The sequence below is a fragment of the Balaenoptera physalus genome, assembly GCF_965194825.1.
Source record: "Balaenoptera physalus genome assembly, chromosome: 16".
Lineage (NCBI taxonomy): Eukaryota > Metazoa > Chordata > Mammalia > Artiodactyla > Balaenopteridae > Balaenoptera > Balaenoptera physalus.
In genome coordinates, this window is record NC_138898.1 from 67,152,301 (window position 1) to 67,171,674 (window position 19,374).

The following is a 19,374-nucleotide window of genomic DNA, read 5'->3' on the forward strand; positions in this document are numbered from 1 at the left end:
CTCTTGGAGAGTGATTGCATTTCCTTCGGGTGTATTTCGTCCTGTTTTAAGGACTACATTCCCACAGGAATCCCTGGGTCAGCGTTTATCTTTAGTTTGGTGACTCTCATTGTGTATCTCCAGGTTATCACACTTAACCTGGGCCACCTTGTTTTCCGCCCGCGTGGCTTACGAGCGATTAAGTGAAGCCCTGTTGGTCTTCGGGTCAGGCTGTCCGTGTTTTCTTTAGCTTAAGGAGTAATTTCTAAGGGAATTCATTGTGTCATTGTTTGGAATAGCAAAAGCTTGGCAGCCACCCAAGCGGCGGGCAGTAGGGACTGTGCAGAGGGGATGGGCTTATGGGGAAGAGGGAGACTGAGTAACTTTTTACTGTTTGCCCTTGTATTTTACACACATATGTACATAACATATACGTACTTAAATCTGAGTCATGCGTTGCCTGTTAAAGTGAAATTTAAAGGTGGATTAATATTTTCCATCATTCCCCGCTCCCCAAATCATACAAAAGTGTTTCCTAAGCAGGTCCCCTGGAGGGGGAGGCAAGGCTGAGGCCGGTCCTTCAGGAAGGTGTCAGAAGTGCCCCCCGGGCCAGCAGAACCCAGGGCGTCAGGGAGCATGTGCTGTGGAGGCTGAGTTTGATTCAGAGCAGGACCAGGTCAGGATGAGGTGGGGACTAGGGCCTGCCCGAGCGCGTGGAGGCCCGCAGGAGCGTCTGCTCGCTGGGGGCATTGCTGGCCCTTGCGCCCTGCCGGCTCTGTGCTGTATGAGTTTCCCATGGCTGCTGTAACAAATCACTGTAAACTTCTGGCTTAAAGCAGCACAGATTTATTGTCTTCTAGTTTTGGAGGTCAGAAGGCCAGGATGCGGTGCTTTGTTCCTTCTGGAGGCTCTTGGGGAGAATCCATTTCCTTGTCTTTTCTAGCTTCTAGAGGCCACCCATGTTCCTTGTGTTGTGGCCCCGCCTCACTTTGACCCCTCTGCTTTGGTCATCACATCTCCTTGTCTGACACCTCCCCCCCGCCGCCCCTTTTCCCTTGTAATTCCCTTGTGAGTCCATGGGGCCCACCTGGATAATCAGGATCATCTCCCATCTCAAGATCCTCAAGTTAATTATATCTGCAAAGTCCCTTTTTGTCATGTAAGGTAAAACACCCACTCATTCTGGGGATTGGGATGTGGACATTTTGGGGGGCTCTGGCCAGCACAGTTCCTGGCACACTGTAGGGGCTCAGAACATCTTTGTTGGGTGAAAGAATCATTTGGTGAGGCTGGATATGTGGAAGGGACATAACAAGAGGTGGATCTGGCAGTGACATTTGTTGACCACCTACTGTGGACTCTGGCTCATGGTTAATTGAGTGAATGTTTGCATCATCTCATTAGTATTCCCACTTTACAGGTGTGGAAACTGAGGCTTATTGGCTTGCCCAGTGTCACATGGTGAGGAGCTGAAACTCCATCTGCCTGATAAGGGGTGTGTTTGGGGAATAGGGCCTCTAACCTTGGTAAGGGCAGGGATTCTCTTAAAATGGGGTATCTCAGCCTCAGCACTATTGACATTTGGGGCCGAGTCATCCTCCGATGGGCAGCTGTCCTGTGCATTGCGGACGTTTAGCAGCAGCCTTGGCCCCTACCGGCAAAATGCTCATAGCACACCCGACAGCCCCACTCCAGGAGTGACACCAAAAATGTCTCCAGACCTTGTCAAATGTCCCCTGGGGGAAAACTTGCCTCTGGTTGAGAACCACTATCTGAATACATAAAGCAGACGATGACACATCAGCAGACGATGACACATCAGATCCACAGTCTCCGTGCCACTCAGAGTGAAGGTCAGAATCCCGACAATGGCCTGTGAGCCCTGCACAGTCTGTCCTTCCCCAGTCCCCACCTTCCTCCCTGACTGCATCTCCCATTTCTCTGGAATCTATTATTGCTCCCAGATGGCAGATGTGCTCCTACGTCAGGGCCTTTGCACTGGCTGTTTCCTCTGCTTGGAGCGCTCTTCTCCCAGATTCTTTTCCCAAATGGCCAGTCGGCTTACTTACTTGTTTCTTTCAAGCCTTTACACACATACGCCTTCTCAGCAAGGCCTTCCCCCTTCTCTGAGTCCTTTTGTTGTTGTTCTTTTGGGGTTTTTTTTTTTGTTTTTTGTTTTTGGCTGCACTGCTCGCTCAACTTGCAGGATCTTAGTTCCCAGACCAGAGATCGAACCTGCACCCTCTGCAGCGGGAGCACAGGGTCCTAACCACCGGACCGCCAGGGAATTCCCTCTCTGTGTCCTTTTATTATTTTTTTAAATAAATTCTGCTTAATTTTATTATCTCATCCTTTTATTTATTTATTTTAATATTTACTTATTTATTTGGTTGTGCCAGGTCGTAGTTGCAGCACGTGGGCTCCTTAGTTGCGGCATGCCAACTCTTAGTTGCGGCATGCATGCGGGATCTAGTTCCCTGACCAGGGATCGAACCCGGGCCCCCTGCATTGGGAGCGTGGAGTCTTAACCACTGGACCACCAGGGAAGTCCCCCCTCTCTGAGTCCTTTTAATCATCACTCACACACACAGTATATTTTATATAATACGTAGTTTGCGTGTGTATATGTTTCCTCTAGTTGACTCTCTGTCGCCTCTCATCAGACTAGACTGTCAGATCCAGGAGGGCAGCCCTTTGTCCTGCTCTTCACTGCTGGGTCCTCAGCACCTACAAGGGTGTTCAGTGGATGGACAGATGCTATCCCTCCTGTCTACTGCTGTGTCCCCAGACATGTTCCTGTGCCTGGCACATGCCCGACCCCTGACAGGTCCCTGGAACGTGACCAAATGGAGGATTTGGTGAAGCTCCAGAGTCTGATAAGAGGAGTCGGCAAAGGGGTCAGGGCTGGATGGAGAATGCAAGGACAAGTGTGTAATTTGCGCATGTGCTCACTGGGCGGGCTGGGGTCAAGGCAGGTCGGAGCAGACTGCCTGCTGCTGACATTCAAAACACCTGTGATGGGCAGCCGTGGCTGTTTTCTTCTGGGCGCTCGAAGTCCTGTTGAGGCAGAGTCTTACTTTTGCATGTCACTCCTGTCCCTGTCTCACCAAAGTATCCAAATCTGCAACTTGGGCAGGAGGGTTCGGTGAGGATTTGGGGCTCTTGCCCGGGCATGGCCAGGGCCTTCCCGGGCGCTGGGGGTAAGACCTGGATGCTGCCCCGCCCCTCCCCCCAGGTTTCTGGGCTTTATTCTTAGCTCTGGTGAGTCAGAGGGGGAAGGAGGGCCTCGGCTCTGCCCGCAGCGTGATGCTGGCACCACTGCCTTCTCCACCGCTGTGTCGGGGCTGTGGCCTCAGGCCTCTCCCAGATCTCTTCCAGGACTGTGTGGGGCAGTGGAGGCCCCCTGCCGCCTCTGTAAACAGGATTAATGTCCAGAAGCCCAGCAGGTCCCCTGACCTAACTTGGGCCTCCCAGCATTCTTTTTCTCGGCTTCCCTTTGCTCCAGAGCTGCCCCTTTGCCAGGGATCTCGCACCCGGGATGGTTCTGCATATGCACTTTATAGACGACCTGTCGCCTCCACGCCGCCCCTGCCCCTCCACGGTGGGCCCAGTCGTTGGCTGTGTCCTGCAGATCTCCTTCTTTCCTTTGCTGGGGGTTTGGCCCCGGCTCTGGAACCAGCCTCTCTGGGTTTGAATCCAGGCTCTGCCAGGTGCTGCCCGGGTACCTTACGACAAGTCTTCTCACCTCCAGTTGCCTCTGTGTCCCTCCCTGTAAAGTGGGAATAAGACAGAACCTACCTCATAGGGTGGTGATGATGATGAAATGGAACGATGCACACTGAACCCAGAACACGGAGCCTGTCGTTACAGTCAGGGCTGGGTAAGAGCTGCCGTCTTATTGCTGCTATTGCTGTGGTTAGTCTGAGTTTCAGTCCCCTGGGTTTGCACCCTGTACCCTCCCAATCCCAGCCCCTGCCGCCGATGAGGCCGCCTCAGCCAGGCTGAGCACTCACCCCCGCAGTCCGAGTATTGGTGCCATTATTAATCCTATTTTGCAGATGAGCGGCCAGGGTGGGAGAGAGGAGCTAATTTTCTGAAGGTCAAGAGCCAAGTGAGTAGCAGCGACTAGATTCAAACCCAGGCCAACCGGTTCCAGGCGCCCCACTCTTGGTGGCTATTGCTGTTGTTCGTATTCCTTTTATTCCCTTTCTCCTTTCTCTCCCTCCTTCTCTTACTTCTCCGTTTCTGAAAAGGTGGACAGGCGCCTGGGTCCCTTCCGCCTGCCTTGTACACGTTTCCTCCAATCTCTGGCTGCTCTGATCCTCTCAGAGCCTCACCCTGACACTTTCTGTCCCATGGCTCTTCCCCTTCATAGCAAGTGGTGTCCTTTGTAATTATGTTTTGATTTGTGACCTTATGTCTTTAAAGGACTGTGAGTCTTAAGAGGGCAGGGTCTGCGCCTGGTTTATTCCCATATCCCCATGATCAGCCCGGAGCTTGGCATGGAGTAGGCACTCAATACATATTCATTGCATGATGGAATGAATGAATGAATGAATGAAAGCTTGCACTTGTGTTTGTTGATTAGTCCCTTGGCCAGGAACTGAAACTGGAACCTTTTGGGTCATCTCATTTAACCCTCCCGGTCACTCTACAATAAGTGGGTCCTGGAATTAGTCTCATTTTACAGATGAAGAAACCAAGGCCTGGCAAGGCCGCTGCATTAGGGTAGTGGGGGCAGTTTTGCCCCCCAGGGGCACATTTAGAGTCTCTGGAGACATTGTAACTGTCACAACTGGCTGTGTATGTCACTTGCAGGTTATGTGACCTCAGTTTCTTACTCTATGAGAAAACTGTAAAATGGGTTTAAGTATAGTACCTGCCTGCTAGGGTGGTTGGTGAGGATTAAACCTGTTGTGTGCTATTGGCATCTATTGGGTGGAGGTCAGGGCTGCTGTTCAACGTCCTACAGTGCACAGGCCAGCCCCTCAAAGAATGTTCTGGCCCCAAATGTAAGTAGTGCTGAGCTTGAGAATCCTTGTTTTGGGACACATATCTGTGACCCGGAGGAGATTAGAACCCAGACCTTGAACCATCGTTCTTAACCATCCCCCTGCATTGCTCACACTGGGTGGATGGGTAGGGAGAGTTGTAGAAGATTCTGTGTCTGAGTCAGCACATTGCTTCTCCATTCTGTGCCCATGAGCTTGGAATCCCCAAGGCCTGAGGACAGCGTTGCCTTGCAAGCTGCCTCTGGCGGGACGGTGGGGCCACTGGCCTCGCAAAACCCTTAGTGCTCCAAGCACCTGGCTGACCGGTGATGGAGCCCGGGAATTAAGAACTCAAGTGTCAGACAGACTCTCTTTGGGTTCACATCCCTGTGTTGCCTGACTCTTCCTGGCTCTGTGAGCCTGAGCCAGTTCTGTAAACTCCCTGGGCCTCAGAGTCCTCACCTGAAAAGGGGGAGTTTTCACGTTCCCGACTTTGTAGGGCTGTTGTGAGGTTTAAATGGACTCACACTTGGAAAACACTTAGCACGGGGCCTGGTGTGGCCACTGTGCTTTTATGATAGGCACCCAATAAATATGTGCTCTCTCTTTATTCCTAGCTCAGCATTTAGAAATTTCTCCTCTTAAATTCCGGCTGCTGCTATTTATTTATTTAAAGTGTGAATTAGTTTTGTTTTTGTTATTTTTTAAAGGTAATACATGTGGAGTAAGAAAATTCAAACAGTACAAAAGATAATAAAACAAAAACTAGTAGTCGCCTTCCTCTCACCAGCTTCGGCCCTACCCCCTGGAGATAATCACTCTTCATGTTAACAAAAATGTTAGCTTTTGTTGTTCTTGTCCCCTGCTAAGAAAATTTCCCTGCCTAGGCAAACGTCTATATACTCCTTTATACTAATTTTAAGTGGGAACAGTAGTACATGCATATTATAAAAAATTGCAAACAATACATTTTCTACGTATATAGAGGCATCTGCACTGGGATTCAAATTCTTGACTGTCCATAATGCTTGCAGGCTGTGTGACTTGGCCTCAGTTTCTGTATCTGTAAAATGGGTTTGGTTATATAGCCCTGCCTCCTAGAGTTGTTTGTGATGTAAAGCCCTTAGATCAGTCCTGGCACATGATACTAAGAACCTTACTGACTCTTTCGCTTTCCATAGATAGTAGAAGGTAGCACACGTTTCTTCATTTGCTTCACGTCTTCGCTCAGAGGACATCTTGGCTCAGAGGCCTTCCCTGTCCACCTGATACAAAAGTAGCACCCAGTGCCCACCATGATCCTCTGTTCCCTTGATTCTTCGTCAGGTCATTTGTTGCCTAGACATACATAGAGTTGTTTGTTTGTTTGTTTAGTGTCTACCTCTTGTGATAGAATGAAACTGATAATGGAAACCTTATTTACCTCCGAATGGTATTGGCACATAGGAATCTCATGATTAATAATTGTCTGTTGAACTTCCCTGGTGGCACAGTGGTTAAGAATCCGCCTGCCAAAAAAAAAAAAAAAAAAAAATCCGCCTGCCAATGCAGGTGACCTGGGTTCGAGCCCTGGTCTAGGAAAATCCCACATGCTGCGGAGCAACTAAGCGCGTGCGCCACAACTACTGACCCTGAGCTGTAGAGCCCATGAGCCACAACTACTGAGCCCGTGTGCCACAACTACTGAAACGCCTGCACCTGGAGCCCGTGCTCCACAACAAGAGAAGCCACTGCAGTGAGAAGCCCGTGCACCGCAACGAAGAGTAGCCCCCGCTCGCTGCAACTAGAGAAAGCCCGCGTGCAGTAATGAAGACCCAACGCAGCCAAAAATAAACAAACAAACAAATAAATAAATAAATTGATTAAAAAAAAAATTGTCCACTGAGCCTTAGAAACCTGATGGTTGTAAGTTATTGAGACAATTGAATGGGAAAAGGGATGTTCAGGCCCTGGGGGAACAGCCTGGTACTAGTAGGTCCTCATTACTCGATAGTGTCAGAGCAACTCTGCTCACGGATGCTGGTGATGCTGAGCAGCAGTTCAAGTTCATAATCGCATCCCCCGCCCATCCTCCTCTCTGCAGCTTCCCTCCTGTCCCGAGGTCGGCCAGCTGGGTCCAGGCAGGACCGTTTCCATTGTCTCCACAGGCCCCAGCCACGTGAAGCTGTGTCGGCTGGCCAGGGCTGTAGGGGCAGCCCTGCAGAGACCTTAGGCTCTGGCCTAGGGGACACCTGGTACCTGGGCGCTCCTCTCCAGAAGGATTGCAGCCCTGCAAGCACCTTGATTTTAGCCCAGTCAGACCCATTTCAGATTTCTGACCTCTGAAACTATATGATAAGAAAAAGTCTGTGTCATTTTAAACCACGAAATTTATGGTAATTTGTAACAGCAGCTGTAGGAAACTAATACAGGTAATTGGTTCTGAATTTGGTGGTGTTCTGGGGATTCACATCTTCCTCTTGGCCCAGATTCCCTGTGGGTGAAGGCATGTGCTCCAGAAAGCTCTGTTAAAATTCTTATATTGCCCATCACTAGGAGTTGGCGTCAGGGGTGGGGTGGCTCAGTAGTCAGGCTTCCTAGGTTTGAGCCCCAGCCTCATCCCTTACAGGCTGTGTGATCTTAGGCAAATTATTTGACTTCTCTGTGTCTCGATTTCCTCATCTACCAAATGGGGATCAAAACAGAACCTCCCTTCTGGGTGATCATGAAGATTGAGTTAATTCATATAAAGTGCATGGAAGCAATACCTGGCATACAGTTAGTGCTCAGTTAAAGCTAGGTGGTGTTATTATCGATAACAATATAAGATTGTCGTATTAAGAGTATAATGCTATAAACATCATTTATTTTTATTACTGATGTAAGAATTAAGATTAGTGACAGTAGTCCTTTATTGAGTGTTAAGATATGACACTGAGCTGTATGTATGTAATTTTATTTAAACTGTAGAATAGCTTCAGGAGATAGGTATTCTTAGCCGTTAGTCATAGGTAAGGCTCAAAGAGGTTAAATAACTTGTCTAAGGTCACACAGCGAACAGAGAAGGAAATTGGACCTGTAAGAAAAGGGACAAGGGGACGGATAGTCTTTTGGGGAGGGGAGGAGGGGTGATGGGGAAAGAGAATAGGAAGAAAAGTGGGTTCCTAAAAGTCAACTGAGGCGGTTATAAATAATAGTAATAATCAACATTTATTAGGGCTTTTAGGATCTCCTGTGGAGGAGAAGGTAGTAGCTCCATTTTGCCGGTGGGCTTTTTGAGCCTCAGAGAAGAACAGTGACCTATCCAGCAGTATGCTACTAGTAATGTCCTATCCCTAAATTCAGTCATGTCAAGTTCTGAATCATGTTGTTGTGTAAAAGTTGACGTAGCAGATCAGAACTTGTATTACTAGGGCGCTTTGTGTTGTAAGTGAGAGCAAATTTATTTCAAACTTGTGTAAAAGTGAATTTATTGGAAAAGTCCAGTGGGAGGGTGGGCTGCAGGTGAAGCTTGATCCAGCAGCCCACAGAACACCAAGCATCAGTTTCTTTCATCTCTGCCTTTCACGATGTCAGCTTCATTCTCACACTTGCCCTGGTGGTGCCACCCCTTCCTCTCCACTCCCAACTCTTGGTGCTTCCCTTATAAATGGCTGAGACACCTGTCAACCCCACATCCTCACTTGTCCGTGTCACTGGGGACAAGAGAGTATGTGTCCTTGTAGTGATTGGATTGACTGGGATCAAGTGCCCATTCTGGAGCTAATCACTAGCATGTGGGTAAAGGACTCTGCTGATTAGCTGATACTAAAGAGGACCTACCCCTGGAGCTTTGCCCCAAGCATGTGGCTGACTAGAGGATTTGTTTACGAACAAGAGCCAGCGGCTGTTGCCAGAGAAGGGAAAATGTGTGTGGGGCTTGGACAACATAAACCCACTGCAGCATGGCCTTTGGGAAGATGTCTTATCTCCTGGTGCCTCGATTTCCTCATCTGTGAAATGGGGATAACAGCAGTGCCTCTTCTGAGGGCTGAGTGATGTGCCTGGCCCATCTGTGCTCAGAATGTGCTGGTTGTCATTATTCCTCTGAGAGAGGAGGGTGCGACATGACACCACACAGTAGAAATTGTATGAACTTCAAGCTTGTGGGCCAAGCAGACTTGGACTTGTTCCCCAGATCCTCTAATGTCAGCACTGGAGGGGGAGGGACATAAATGGGTGACGAAGGTATCCTGGGAAGAAAAGCCTCAGTTGGGGGGATCAGGGGATGCCCTTTCTCTAAGATTTCCATGGGCCGGGTTCCCGGAAGTGCAGAGCCTGGGCCAGCGCTGGTGACTGTTTTCCAGACTCCTGGAGCTGAATTTTGTTTCCCAGTAGTTGGGCTGATGGAAGCTCTATTAGCAGAAGCAGGGAACAGTGGTCCGACCAGCTTGATTTCTGAAGCTCCCTGCGTTTGGAGGTAGAGCCCCTAAGGAGGAAGACTGGGGTTAGCTGTCGTCTCTGGGGTCGGGGAAGTCTCAGTGAGTCGTTCTTCCTTAAGGGCGGCTTTCGGCATTCCCTGTTTCCCCCAGAAACCCCAAATAGAGGGGGCCCCACTGCCTGTCTTCAGGGGTTGTCAAGGGGATTGCACAGAGGATTCATCAAATTCCTGGCAAGTGAGGGACCTGCAGGAGGCCTTTGACCCTGTTACGTCACTGCTGTGACAGTGTTGTGGTCAGGGCCACTATTGGTGGGCGGTAGTGGCAGCGAGGATGGTGCAAGTTCACGGTCACAATCGGATTTCCTCTTTTCATGCCCCCCCATCCTTCCGCCTCCCTCCCGTCTCTGCCCTCTGTCAGGGCTGGCCACCTGGCTTTAGCAGGAAGCCGCTGTCTGAAGAATAAACCCCTTCCTTAGCTAAGCGTTTCTGCGACCTCTCATTCCCCGGAGTTCTGTGTCCTTAGATGCTCCCCAGTCTCCTCTTGCTCACTTCCTAACTTGAACTTTTCTTTGTCCCTTAAGCTTCCTGACTCTGGGCAGTGCTGGGGTTAGTGGTGGAGATTATTATTAATTATTGGTGTCTGCAACTAATAGCCATCACTTACCAACTCTAGACCATGCCAACTGGTGCAGAGGACGGGCCCATTTGATACTTTTTCCAGGCCTGTGTGTTTTCCTGACCACACTGGTAAGGAGATTGAGGCTTGGAGAAGTTAAGTGACTTGCCCAGGTTCACATGAGGTCAGGGCCTGAATTTTAATCCACATCCATCAGACCAGAAAGCCAGGGTCATAGCCAGGTTCTACCTTGATGGATTGTTTGTTTTTGTTTTTGTTTTTTTTTGCATTTTTGAATTTTATTTTATTTATTTTTTTATACAGTAGTTTCTTATTAGTTATCTATTTTATACATATTAGTGTATATATGTCAATCCCAATATCCCAATTGGATTGTTTTTTAAATAACAAAGTAGGGGGACTTCCCTGGTGATGCAGTGGTTAAGAATCTGCCTGCCAATGCAGGGGACACGGGTTTGAGCCCTGGTCTGGGAGGATGCCACATGCCACAGAGCAACTAAGCCCATGTGCCACAACTACTGAGCCTGCGCTCTAGAGCCCGTGAGCCACAACTACTGAGCCCGTGTGCCACAACTACTGAGCCCACGTGCCTAGAGCCTGTGCTCCACAACAAGAGAAGCCACTGCAATGGGAAGCCTGCGCACCGCAACAAAGAGTAGCCCCCGCTCACCACAAGTAGAGAAAGTCCACACACAGTGATGAAGACCCAATGCAGCCAAAAATAAATAAATAAATAATTAAAAATAAATTAATTTTTAAAATTATTTTTAAAAAGTAGGAAATAATGCTGGTGAGGGGAGACATGGTTTGGGCCATTTGTTTACTCAGTTACCTTTGGGTACCTGCTGGGTGAGGAGGAGAGGAGTCAAAAGTAAATACCACACAGTCCTGGCACTGAGGTCCTTGCAGGACAGAGGTATTGACAGACATGTGAGAAAATCATTGCAATGTACAGGGGGTGTCCTGATGGTTTGGGGAGTGAGGAAGAAGGCTTCTTAAAGGAGGTATCTGCGTTGGGTTTTGAAGGATGAATAGGAGTTTGTTACTGTGGAAAGACAATGCAAGAAGAGCTTCTAGCAAGACATATCCCAAAGAACCATTCATTTGACTAGCAGTTGCGGAATGCCTTAAAGGCAGGGACCATGGCCTTCCTGACTCTCCAGTGCCTTGAGCAGTGCCTGACAACAGGCTTGGTAAATCCTCCTTTGAATGAATAGTGGAGTTGACACATTGGGGAACAGGGCGGGAGAAATTGTAGAAGAAACAGATGGGGCTTGAATGTGGAAGGCCTCATGAACCGCAGCAAGGATCGGCTCTGAAAGGTGATCCGGAGCTATTGGAGGTTGTTACCCAATAGCAACAGTTGTGGTCAGGGCCACTATTGGCAGGCGGGGGAGATCAAATCTGTCCCATTTAATACACAAGTATTAAGCCTATGACTTTTCCCCTAAGGAGAACCTGACTGCTTTTATTTTATTTATTTATTTTTTTAAATTTTTTATTTATTACTTATTTATTATTTTTATTTTTGGCTGTGTTGGGTCTTCGCCTCTGTGTGAGGGCTTTCTCCAGTTGTGGCGAGTGGGGGCCACTCTTCATCACGGTGCGCAGGCCTCTCACTATCGCGGCCTCTCTTGTTGCGGAGCACAGGCTCCAGACGCTCAGGCTCAGCAGTTGTGGCTCACGGGCCCAGCTGCTCCGCAGCATGTGGGATCCTCCCAGACCAGGGCTCGAACCCGTGTCCCCTGCATTGACAGGCAGATTCTCAACCACTGCGCCACCAGGGAAGCCCCCTGACTGCTTTTAAATGCAAAAAATGGCAGGATCTTCAGTTTCACTCATTGTAAAGAGAAAAGGAAGTTAAGCTACAGGGAGCTATGTTCCACTATCAGATTGGCAGAGATCAAAAGCTTATAATATACTGTGGTTTGGGAAGTAGTTATCCTTGTACCTTGTTAGGTGCAGTATAAACTGATGGTGCCCGTTGGAGGCAGTGTCTGTTTAAATTTTAAATGCATACACCCTTTGATCCAGCAGGTCTACTTCTAGAAAGTTATCTTACAAATATGCTTGCTTTGTGTGCAATGAGGCACTTACTAGGTTATTTATTTATGGCTTCATTGTTTGTAAGAGCAGCCCAGTGCCCAGTCAGCAGGAGGCTGATGATATAAGGTCAAGTCCATCCATACAATGAAATACAAAGCAGCTGGAACAAAGAATGAGGAAGTGTGCAGAGCAGGATGATCTTTCAGATCTGTTATTAAGAGATGAAAGGAAGGTACAGAGCAGGATGTGTGGAGTATGTTTCTCTCCATTTGCTAACAGAAAATATGTATTTATTTTTGTTATAGATGCATAAGATATTTTCTGGAAGGATACACAAGAAACCGATACTGTCACCTCTAGAGAGAGGAACTGGGAGGTTAGGGACAAGGAATGGAAGGTGGCTTGTCACTTCTACCCTTTGTTCAAAAGAAATAAAATTAAGCTATCAAGAATAAAGTAGATCTGTGGCACTGATAGAGATCAGTTTCTAATGTAAAAAAAGCAAGGTGTGGAACCGGTACGTATTATGGTACATTTTGGGGAAGCAAAGTAGGTAAGCTATATTTGGAAGAATATACAAGGTGTTAGCCATGGTAGTTTTGCCTGTGGGGTAGGAGGGGAGTGCTGTGAGTTCAGGAAGGAGGACTTATTTTTCACAGTGTACCATTTTGTGTAGTTTGGGAAAGTTTTAGCACGTAAAGTAAATGTATTACCCATTAAAAGTAAATTAATACAAAGAGAGATATGGATGAATGCCCCGGTGGATGGGTGGGTGGATGGATGGATGGATGAGTCAGTGGGTGGGTAGTTAGGTGGATGGATGGATGGATGGATGAGTCAGTGGGTGGGTAGGTGGGTGGATGGATGGATGGATGAGTCAGTGGGTGAGTAGGTGGGTGGATGGATGGATGGATGAGTCAGTGGGTGGGTATGTGGGTGGATGGATGGATGGGTGCATGGGTAGTGGGGGTGGGTGGATGGATAGATGGTAGATGGATGGATGAGTTGGTGCATGGATGGATGGGTGGGTGGGTGGATGGATGGATGGGTTCATGGCTGAGTGGATAATGATATCTGATGCATGTATGGATGCATAGATAAATAAGATAAATTTGGCTGTAGTGGGGAGGACTAAGTGGGGCCCGGAGGGGCTGGAAGCAGTGAATGGCTAGAAAGCTACTGCAGGATTCCAGGCAAGGAATAGTTGGGGTAAGGATCAGGTTATTGAATTGATTCACATAGGAACCAAGCTTCTTGTATACCTAACTGTGTATATTAAGTCCCAGCATTCTTTTCTTACTAGAAAGGCAGATGCCTTTGGAATGAGCTTTTTCTGGCAACTGCCCAGAAACTGCTTTGTATATAATAACCACCAACAGTTTAATCCCCATTTTCACCATCACCAATTTGTATGGAAACACAAAAGACCCCGAATAGCCAAAGCAATCTTGAGAACGAAAAATGGAGCTGGAGCAATCAGGCTCCCTGACTTCAGACTATATTACAAAGCTACAGTAATCAAGACAGTTTGGTACTGGCACAAAAACAGAAACATAGATCAATGGAACAGGATAGAAAGCCCAGAGATAAACCCATGCACATATGGTCACCTTATCTTTGATAAAGGAGGCAAGCATATACAGTGGAGAAAAGACAGCCTCTTCAATAAGTGGTGCTGGGAAAACTGGACAGGTACATGTAAAAGTATGAAATTAGAACACTCCCTGACACCATACACAAAAATAAACTCAAAATGGATTAAAGACCTAAGTGTAAGGCCAGACACTATAAAACTCTTAGAAGAAAACATAGGCAGAACACTCTATGACATAAATCACAGCAAGATCCTTTTTGACTCACCTCCTAGAGAAATGGAAATAAAAACACAAATAAACAAATGGGACCTAATGAAACTTAAAAGCTTTTGCACAGCAAAGGAAACCATAAACAAGACCAAAAGACAACCCTCAGAATGGGAGAAAATACTTGCAAATGAAGCAACTGACAAAGGATTAATCTCCAAGATTTACAAGCAGCTCATGCAGCTCAATAACAAAAAAACAAACAGCCCAATCCAAAAATGGGCAGAAGATCTAAACAGACATTTCTCCAAAGAAGATATACAGATTGCCAACAGACACATGAAAGAATGCTCAACATCATTAATCATTAGAGAAATGCAAATAAAAACTACAATGAGATATCATCTCACACCGGTCAGAATGGCCATCATCAAAAAATCTAGAAACAATAAATGCTGGAGAGGGTGTGGAGAAAAGGGAACACTCTTGCACTGTTGGTGGGAATGTAAATTGATACAGCCACTATGGAGAACAGTATGGAGGTTCCTTAAAAAACTAAAAATAGAACTACCATACGACCCAGCAATTCCACTACTGGGCATATACCCTGAGAAAACCATAATTCAAAAAGAGTGATGTACCAAAATGTTCATTGCAGCTCTATTTACAATAGCCAGGACATGGAAGCAACCTAAGTGTCCATCATCGGATGAATGGGTAAAGAAGATGTGGCACATATATACAATGGAATATTACTCAGCCATAAAAAGAAATGAAATGGGGGTATTTGTAGTGAGGTGGATGGAGTTAGAGTCTGTCATACAGAGTGAAGTAAGTCAGAAAGAGAAAAACAAATACAGTATGCTAACACATATATATGGAATCTAAGGGAAAAAAAAAAGGTCATGAAGAACCTAGTGACAAGACGGGAATAAAGACACAGACCTACTAGAGAATGGACTTGAGGATATGGGGAGAGGGAGGGGTAAGATGTGACAGGGTGAGAGAGTGGCATGGACATATATACACTACCAAATGTAAAATAGATAGCTAGTGGGAAGCAGCCGCATAGCACAGGGAGATCAGCTCGGTGCTTTGTGACCACCTAGAGGGATGGGATAGGGAGGGTGGGAGGGAGGGAGACACAAGAGGGAAGAGATATGGGAACATATGTATATGTATAACTGATTCACTTTGTTATAAAGCAGAAACTAACACCATTGTAAAGCAATTATACTCCAATAAAGATGTTTAAAAAAAAAAAAGAATTATAAGTGGTGTGAAACCAATTAAAATAGTCTTTGATATAAACTACTCCTCTCCATGCTCATTCTTATTTCCAAGGCTGTCTTCCAGTGCCCAAGTCCAGAGGCATGACCTTTGTCCTTTTAAGGGTTTCTTTGTGTCTAGAAGTTTCCTGGCTAAATCCCTTTGTGTATGTTGACTTTTTAAAGTTTACTTTTCAATGATTCCTTGTTCTTTGTTCTGGAAAAATAACCATTTCTATCATAGAATAATTAAACCTCTGAAGAACCAGTTTGGGTACTTAATACCTAGGTCTTTCTCTCTCTCTCCCTCTTTTTCAAGTCAAATCCTTTTTTTTAACCATCTTAACCATTTTTAAGTGTACTCTTCAGTAGCGTTAAGTATCCCCCCAGTGTTGTGCACAACTCTTTTGAAAAACTCGGAACATATATTTTGATTGATCATCAAATGTATCTTTAAGTGAAATAAATGGTCTGCTTGTTCCCATCACTTTCTCTTCTGTAAAGTTCTTTGATGTGGCTTTAAAACTTGCATGGAGTTGTAAGAATCCAGGTTCCTTGGAGTTCCTTGTTGGTTTCACTTATCTGATTGTGGGAAGGCTGTTGGAACCGGAGCTGTCTGGACGTGTCTGGATAGCGCATCATCCAGTGGTGGGGAGAGAGTGCTGGGGGGAGGGGGCTGCATGAGGACTGGCCAGCTGGACCGCATGGACCTTATCCAAAGACTGGCTACTTCTGGCTCCTCCCAATGGTTGTAAGGTTGGAATATGGGCCCAGTGCTGCCAGATTTTCTGATTTTTTTAAAAGAGACACTGGAATCCAGTTTTTACATGAAATTTCCTGATTTTTAAATGTTGGCAGCTAACATAAGATTTTTTTTAAAAAAAAGCATGCTTAAAACACCAACAACAGTAACAACAAACCATCTGCGAGCCATATCAGCCTGGGAGCCACCTGTTTCAGACCTCTAATTTCATCCCACCTAATTATGGTAGAGATAGGAAATTGAGACCCCAAGATAGGGTAATAACTTTTCCCAAAGTTGTATAATGGTTCAGTGGTCAGATCAGGACTTGAATTAAATTTTCCACTACGGAAGTCTGAAGTTTATTCTTGGGCAGATATAGATATACCTGGTCTGTTTATGTATGTATCTATCTACCTATCTATTTGGCGTGTCTCTAGTGAAATACAGGTGGCTTGTTAAAAAATTAAAAGTAATTGAAACAAATTTGTTTCTGAGGCTGGATAGCTTAGTGGTTAAATGCAGGAACTCCAGAGCTGAATTCCCTGAGTTTGAGTTTGGCTCCAGATCTTACGAACTGTGAGATACTGGGCAAATCACTGAATCTCTCTGTGCCTTAGTTTTCCCTCCTGAAAAAGGAATGATAAAGTAATTATAGAATTAAAGGAGATAATACATATAAAGGACTTAGAATAGGGCCTAGAACATAGAACTGCAATTTGGATGTTATCCGTGCCGCTACTGCTGCTGCTGAAGGTGGTGAAGGTGGTGGTGATGATGGTGGCCATGATGGCGATGCTGATGGTGATGATGGTGATGATGGTGGCCATGCTGATGGTGCTGATGAAAGTGATCGTGATGGTGATGATGGTGATGATGGTGGCCATGCTGATGGTGCTGATGAAAGTGATCACAGTAGTGGTGATGCTGATGACATTGATGGCAGTGATATGGGGATCATGGTGATGATAATGAAGAAGAATAGTAGAAAGCTCTTAATTCACAAGATTGTAAAGTAGGAATGATTTATATGACTAAACGACGTGTCAGTTTACAGAATACCCTTTAGGATTCCTTTAAATGGCAGTCTCCATCTTTTGTACAATAATGGAACTTACCACAGGTCCCAGAACTTGTCCGTTAGGTGAGATGAGACATACCTTTGTTCGTCACTCCTTGTTTGGAGTCTTTCTGGCTACTAATCTTTCCAGTTTGCCTGTTCTGCCTGGGAGGGCCTCGTTGTTCTTAAATCCCATGGCAGCTAGTTTTGAACTCTTCATGGGCCCCTTGTCCAAGCTCTTGGGGACGTCCTGTTGACCTGTGCCTGTTTGTGTCCTCAGGAGCGGAATGTCACGTGGAACACCAGCAACCCCGACTTCACCAAGTGCTTTCAGAACACTGTCCTCGTGTGGGTGCCTTGCTCTTACCTTTGGGCCTGCTTCCCCTTCTACTTCCTCTATCTCTCCCGCCATGACCGGGGCTACATTCAGATGACACATCTCAACAAAGCCAAAACTGTAAGTCACGTGGGAGTTTATCCTGACGTGTGTGTTGTGGGTGTGTGTGTGCTGGGGTGGGGAATGGTGGTTGTGAAAACTGACATGTTCCTTCTGCTTAATTGGCCCTGAGTTCCTTTTACTGGGAGACAGAATAATAATGTGGTGGATAAAGGCTGGGGCTCTGAGTTCAGACGTGGGTTCAGATATCGGCTCTGCCACTTACTAGCTGTGTGACTTTGAGCAAATTTCTTTTTTCCTTCCAGTTTTATTGAGATACAATAGACATGCAGCACTGTGTACGTTTAAGTATACAGCATAATGATTTGACTTACATCGTGAAATGATATCACAGTAAGTTTTGTGAACATCCACCATCTTGTATAGGAACAAAATCAAAGAAATGGAAAGAAAGTTTTTTCTTTGAGCAAATTTCTTAACTTCCCTGAGCCTCAGTTCTCCCATGATTATAGTGGGGGTGATAGGATCTATCTCACGAAATTATCCGGAGGTCTTCCTCCCTGACCAAGGATGTCTTTTTATTTATTTTTTTTAAAGATTTATTTATTATTTATTTATTTATTTTATTTATTTTTGGCTGTGTCAGGTCTCAGTTGTGGCACACGGGATCTTCGTTGCGGCATGCGGGCTCTTTGTTGTGGTGCGTGGGCTCCAGGGTGCATGGGCTCCGTAGTTGTGACGTGCGGGTTCCAGGGCGCATGGGCTCTGTAGTTTGCGGCACACGGGCTCTAGTTGTGGCGCATGGACTTAATTGCCCCTTGGCATGTGAGATCTTAGTTCCCTGACCAGGGATCGAACCCGCATCCTCTGCATTGTAAGGCGGATTCTTTATCACTGGACCACCAGGGAAGTCCCAAGGATGTCTTTTTAATTTAAAAAAAGTTTTTATCTTGAAATAGTTTCAAACTATAGAAAAGTTGCAAGGATGATACTAAGCACTCCCCCAGCCCTGTATACCCGTTACTCATAGTCACCGATTTTTAACATTTTGCCACATTTAACATTTTAACCTCATCCTTCTCTTTTGCTCTCTCCATATACACGTATTATTTATTTTTTTCGGAATCATTTGAGAAAAGCTAGCATCCACCACGCCTGTGATTCTTCAGTGTATCTCTTCTCAAAACAGGGATATTCTCTCATATAACAACAGTACAGTAAATTCAGGAAATTTAACATGGACACAGTACTTTAAAAAAAACCTACTGTGTATATTCCACTTTTGTCACTTGTCCCAATACTGTCCTTTCTAGCACCCCTCCCCCTCCCCCCAGTTCAAGGTCATGCGTTGCATCTAGTCACACTCTTTATTTTTCTGTAATTTTGGAAGAACTTTTCACCTTTCTTTGTGTTTTATGACATTGGCATATTTGGAGCGCGTGGGCCAGTTAGTTTAGAGTCAGTTCCTCAACTTGGGCATTGGGACGATGTTCCCTCCTGGTTAGATTCAGGTAATGCCTGTCTGGCTGGAAAACTACAAATGGGATGTGGGGTCCTTCTCTGGTTACATCTAAGGCCGCATGGTGTCCATCTGCCCCTCGTTGATCGGCTTAATTTTGTTCCTCTGGTCAGCGTGTCTGGTTTCTCCACTGTGCAGGTGCTGGTTTTCCCCTCGTAAGGATGAGCTTTCTGGGGGAGACACGTGAAGGGCATGTACATACCTGCCCTTCATTCCACTTTCTCCTCTTGACTTACCATGTGTCTCAGTCCTTTTTTAAGCCACATTTCCCAAAATTTATTTCCATAAGCCCTTGGCAAACAGGAAAACTTGAGTGATTTTACTGAAGCTGGCCCCTTGCCTATAATACCGCCATCCAAACCTGTCTCGTTCAGACCACAATCCAAGCCTATCTCAATATGCTGTCTGCTCCCCTATCCTCAGCTGGATCTGATGTCTTCCTCTTAGACTTCTGGAAGCGCTTTGTACTTCTCTTGGGGAACAACATCTCCCTTTAAAATGTAAATCAGATTTTATCCGTGCCTTGCTCAAAAA

At 46.2% G+C, this 19,374-nt stretch overlaps 1 protein-coding gene across 3 annotated transcripts in view; it reads left to right on the forward strand.

The window, feature by feature from the left end:
- The window catches only part of ABCC1 (ATP binding cassette subfamily C member 1 (ABCC1 blood group)), a 132,480-nt gene that overhangs the window by 22,456 nt on the left and 90,650 nt on the right, over nt 1-19,374 (forward strand). For all 3 annotated transcript variants that reach the window (XM_082432547.1, XM_082432548.1, XM_082432549.1), the window contains exon 2: nt 17,205-17,381. In XM_082432547.1, coding sequence (XP_082288673.1) covers nt 17,205-17,381 — 177 coding nt within the window. The remainder of the gene's footprint in view (nt 1-17,204; nt 17,382-19,374) is intronic.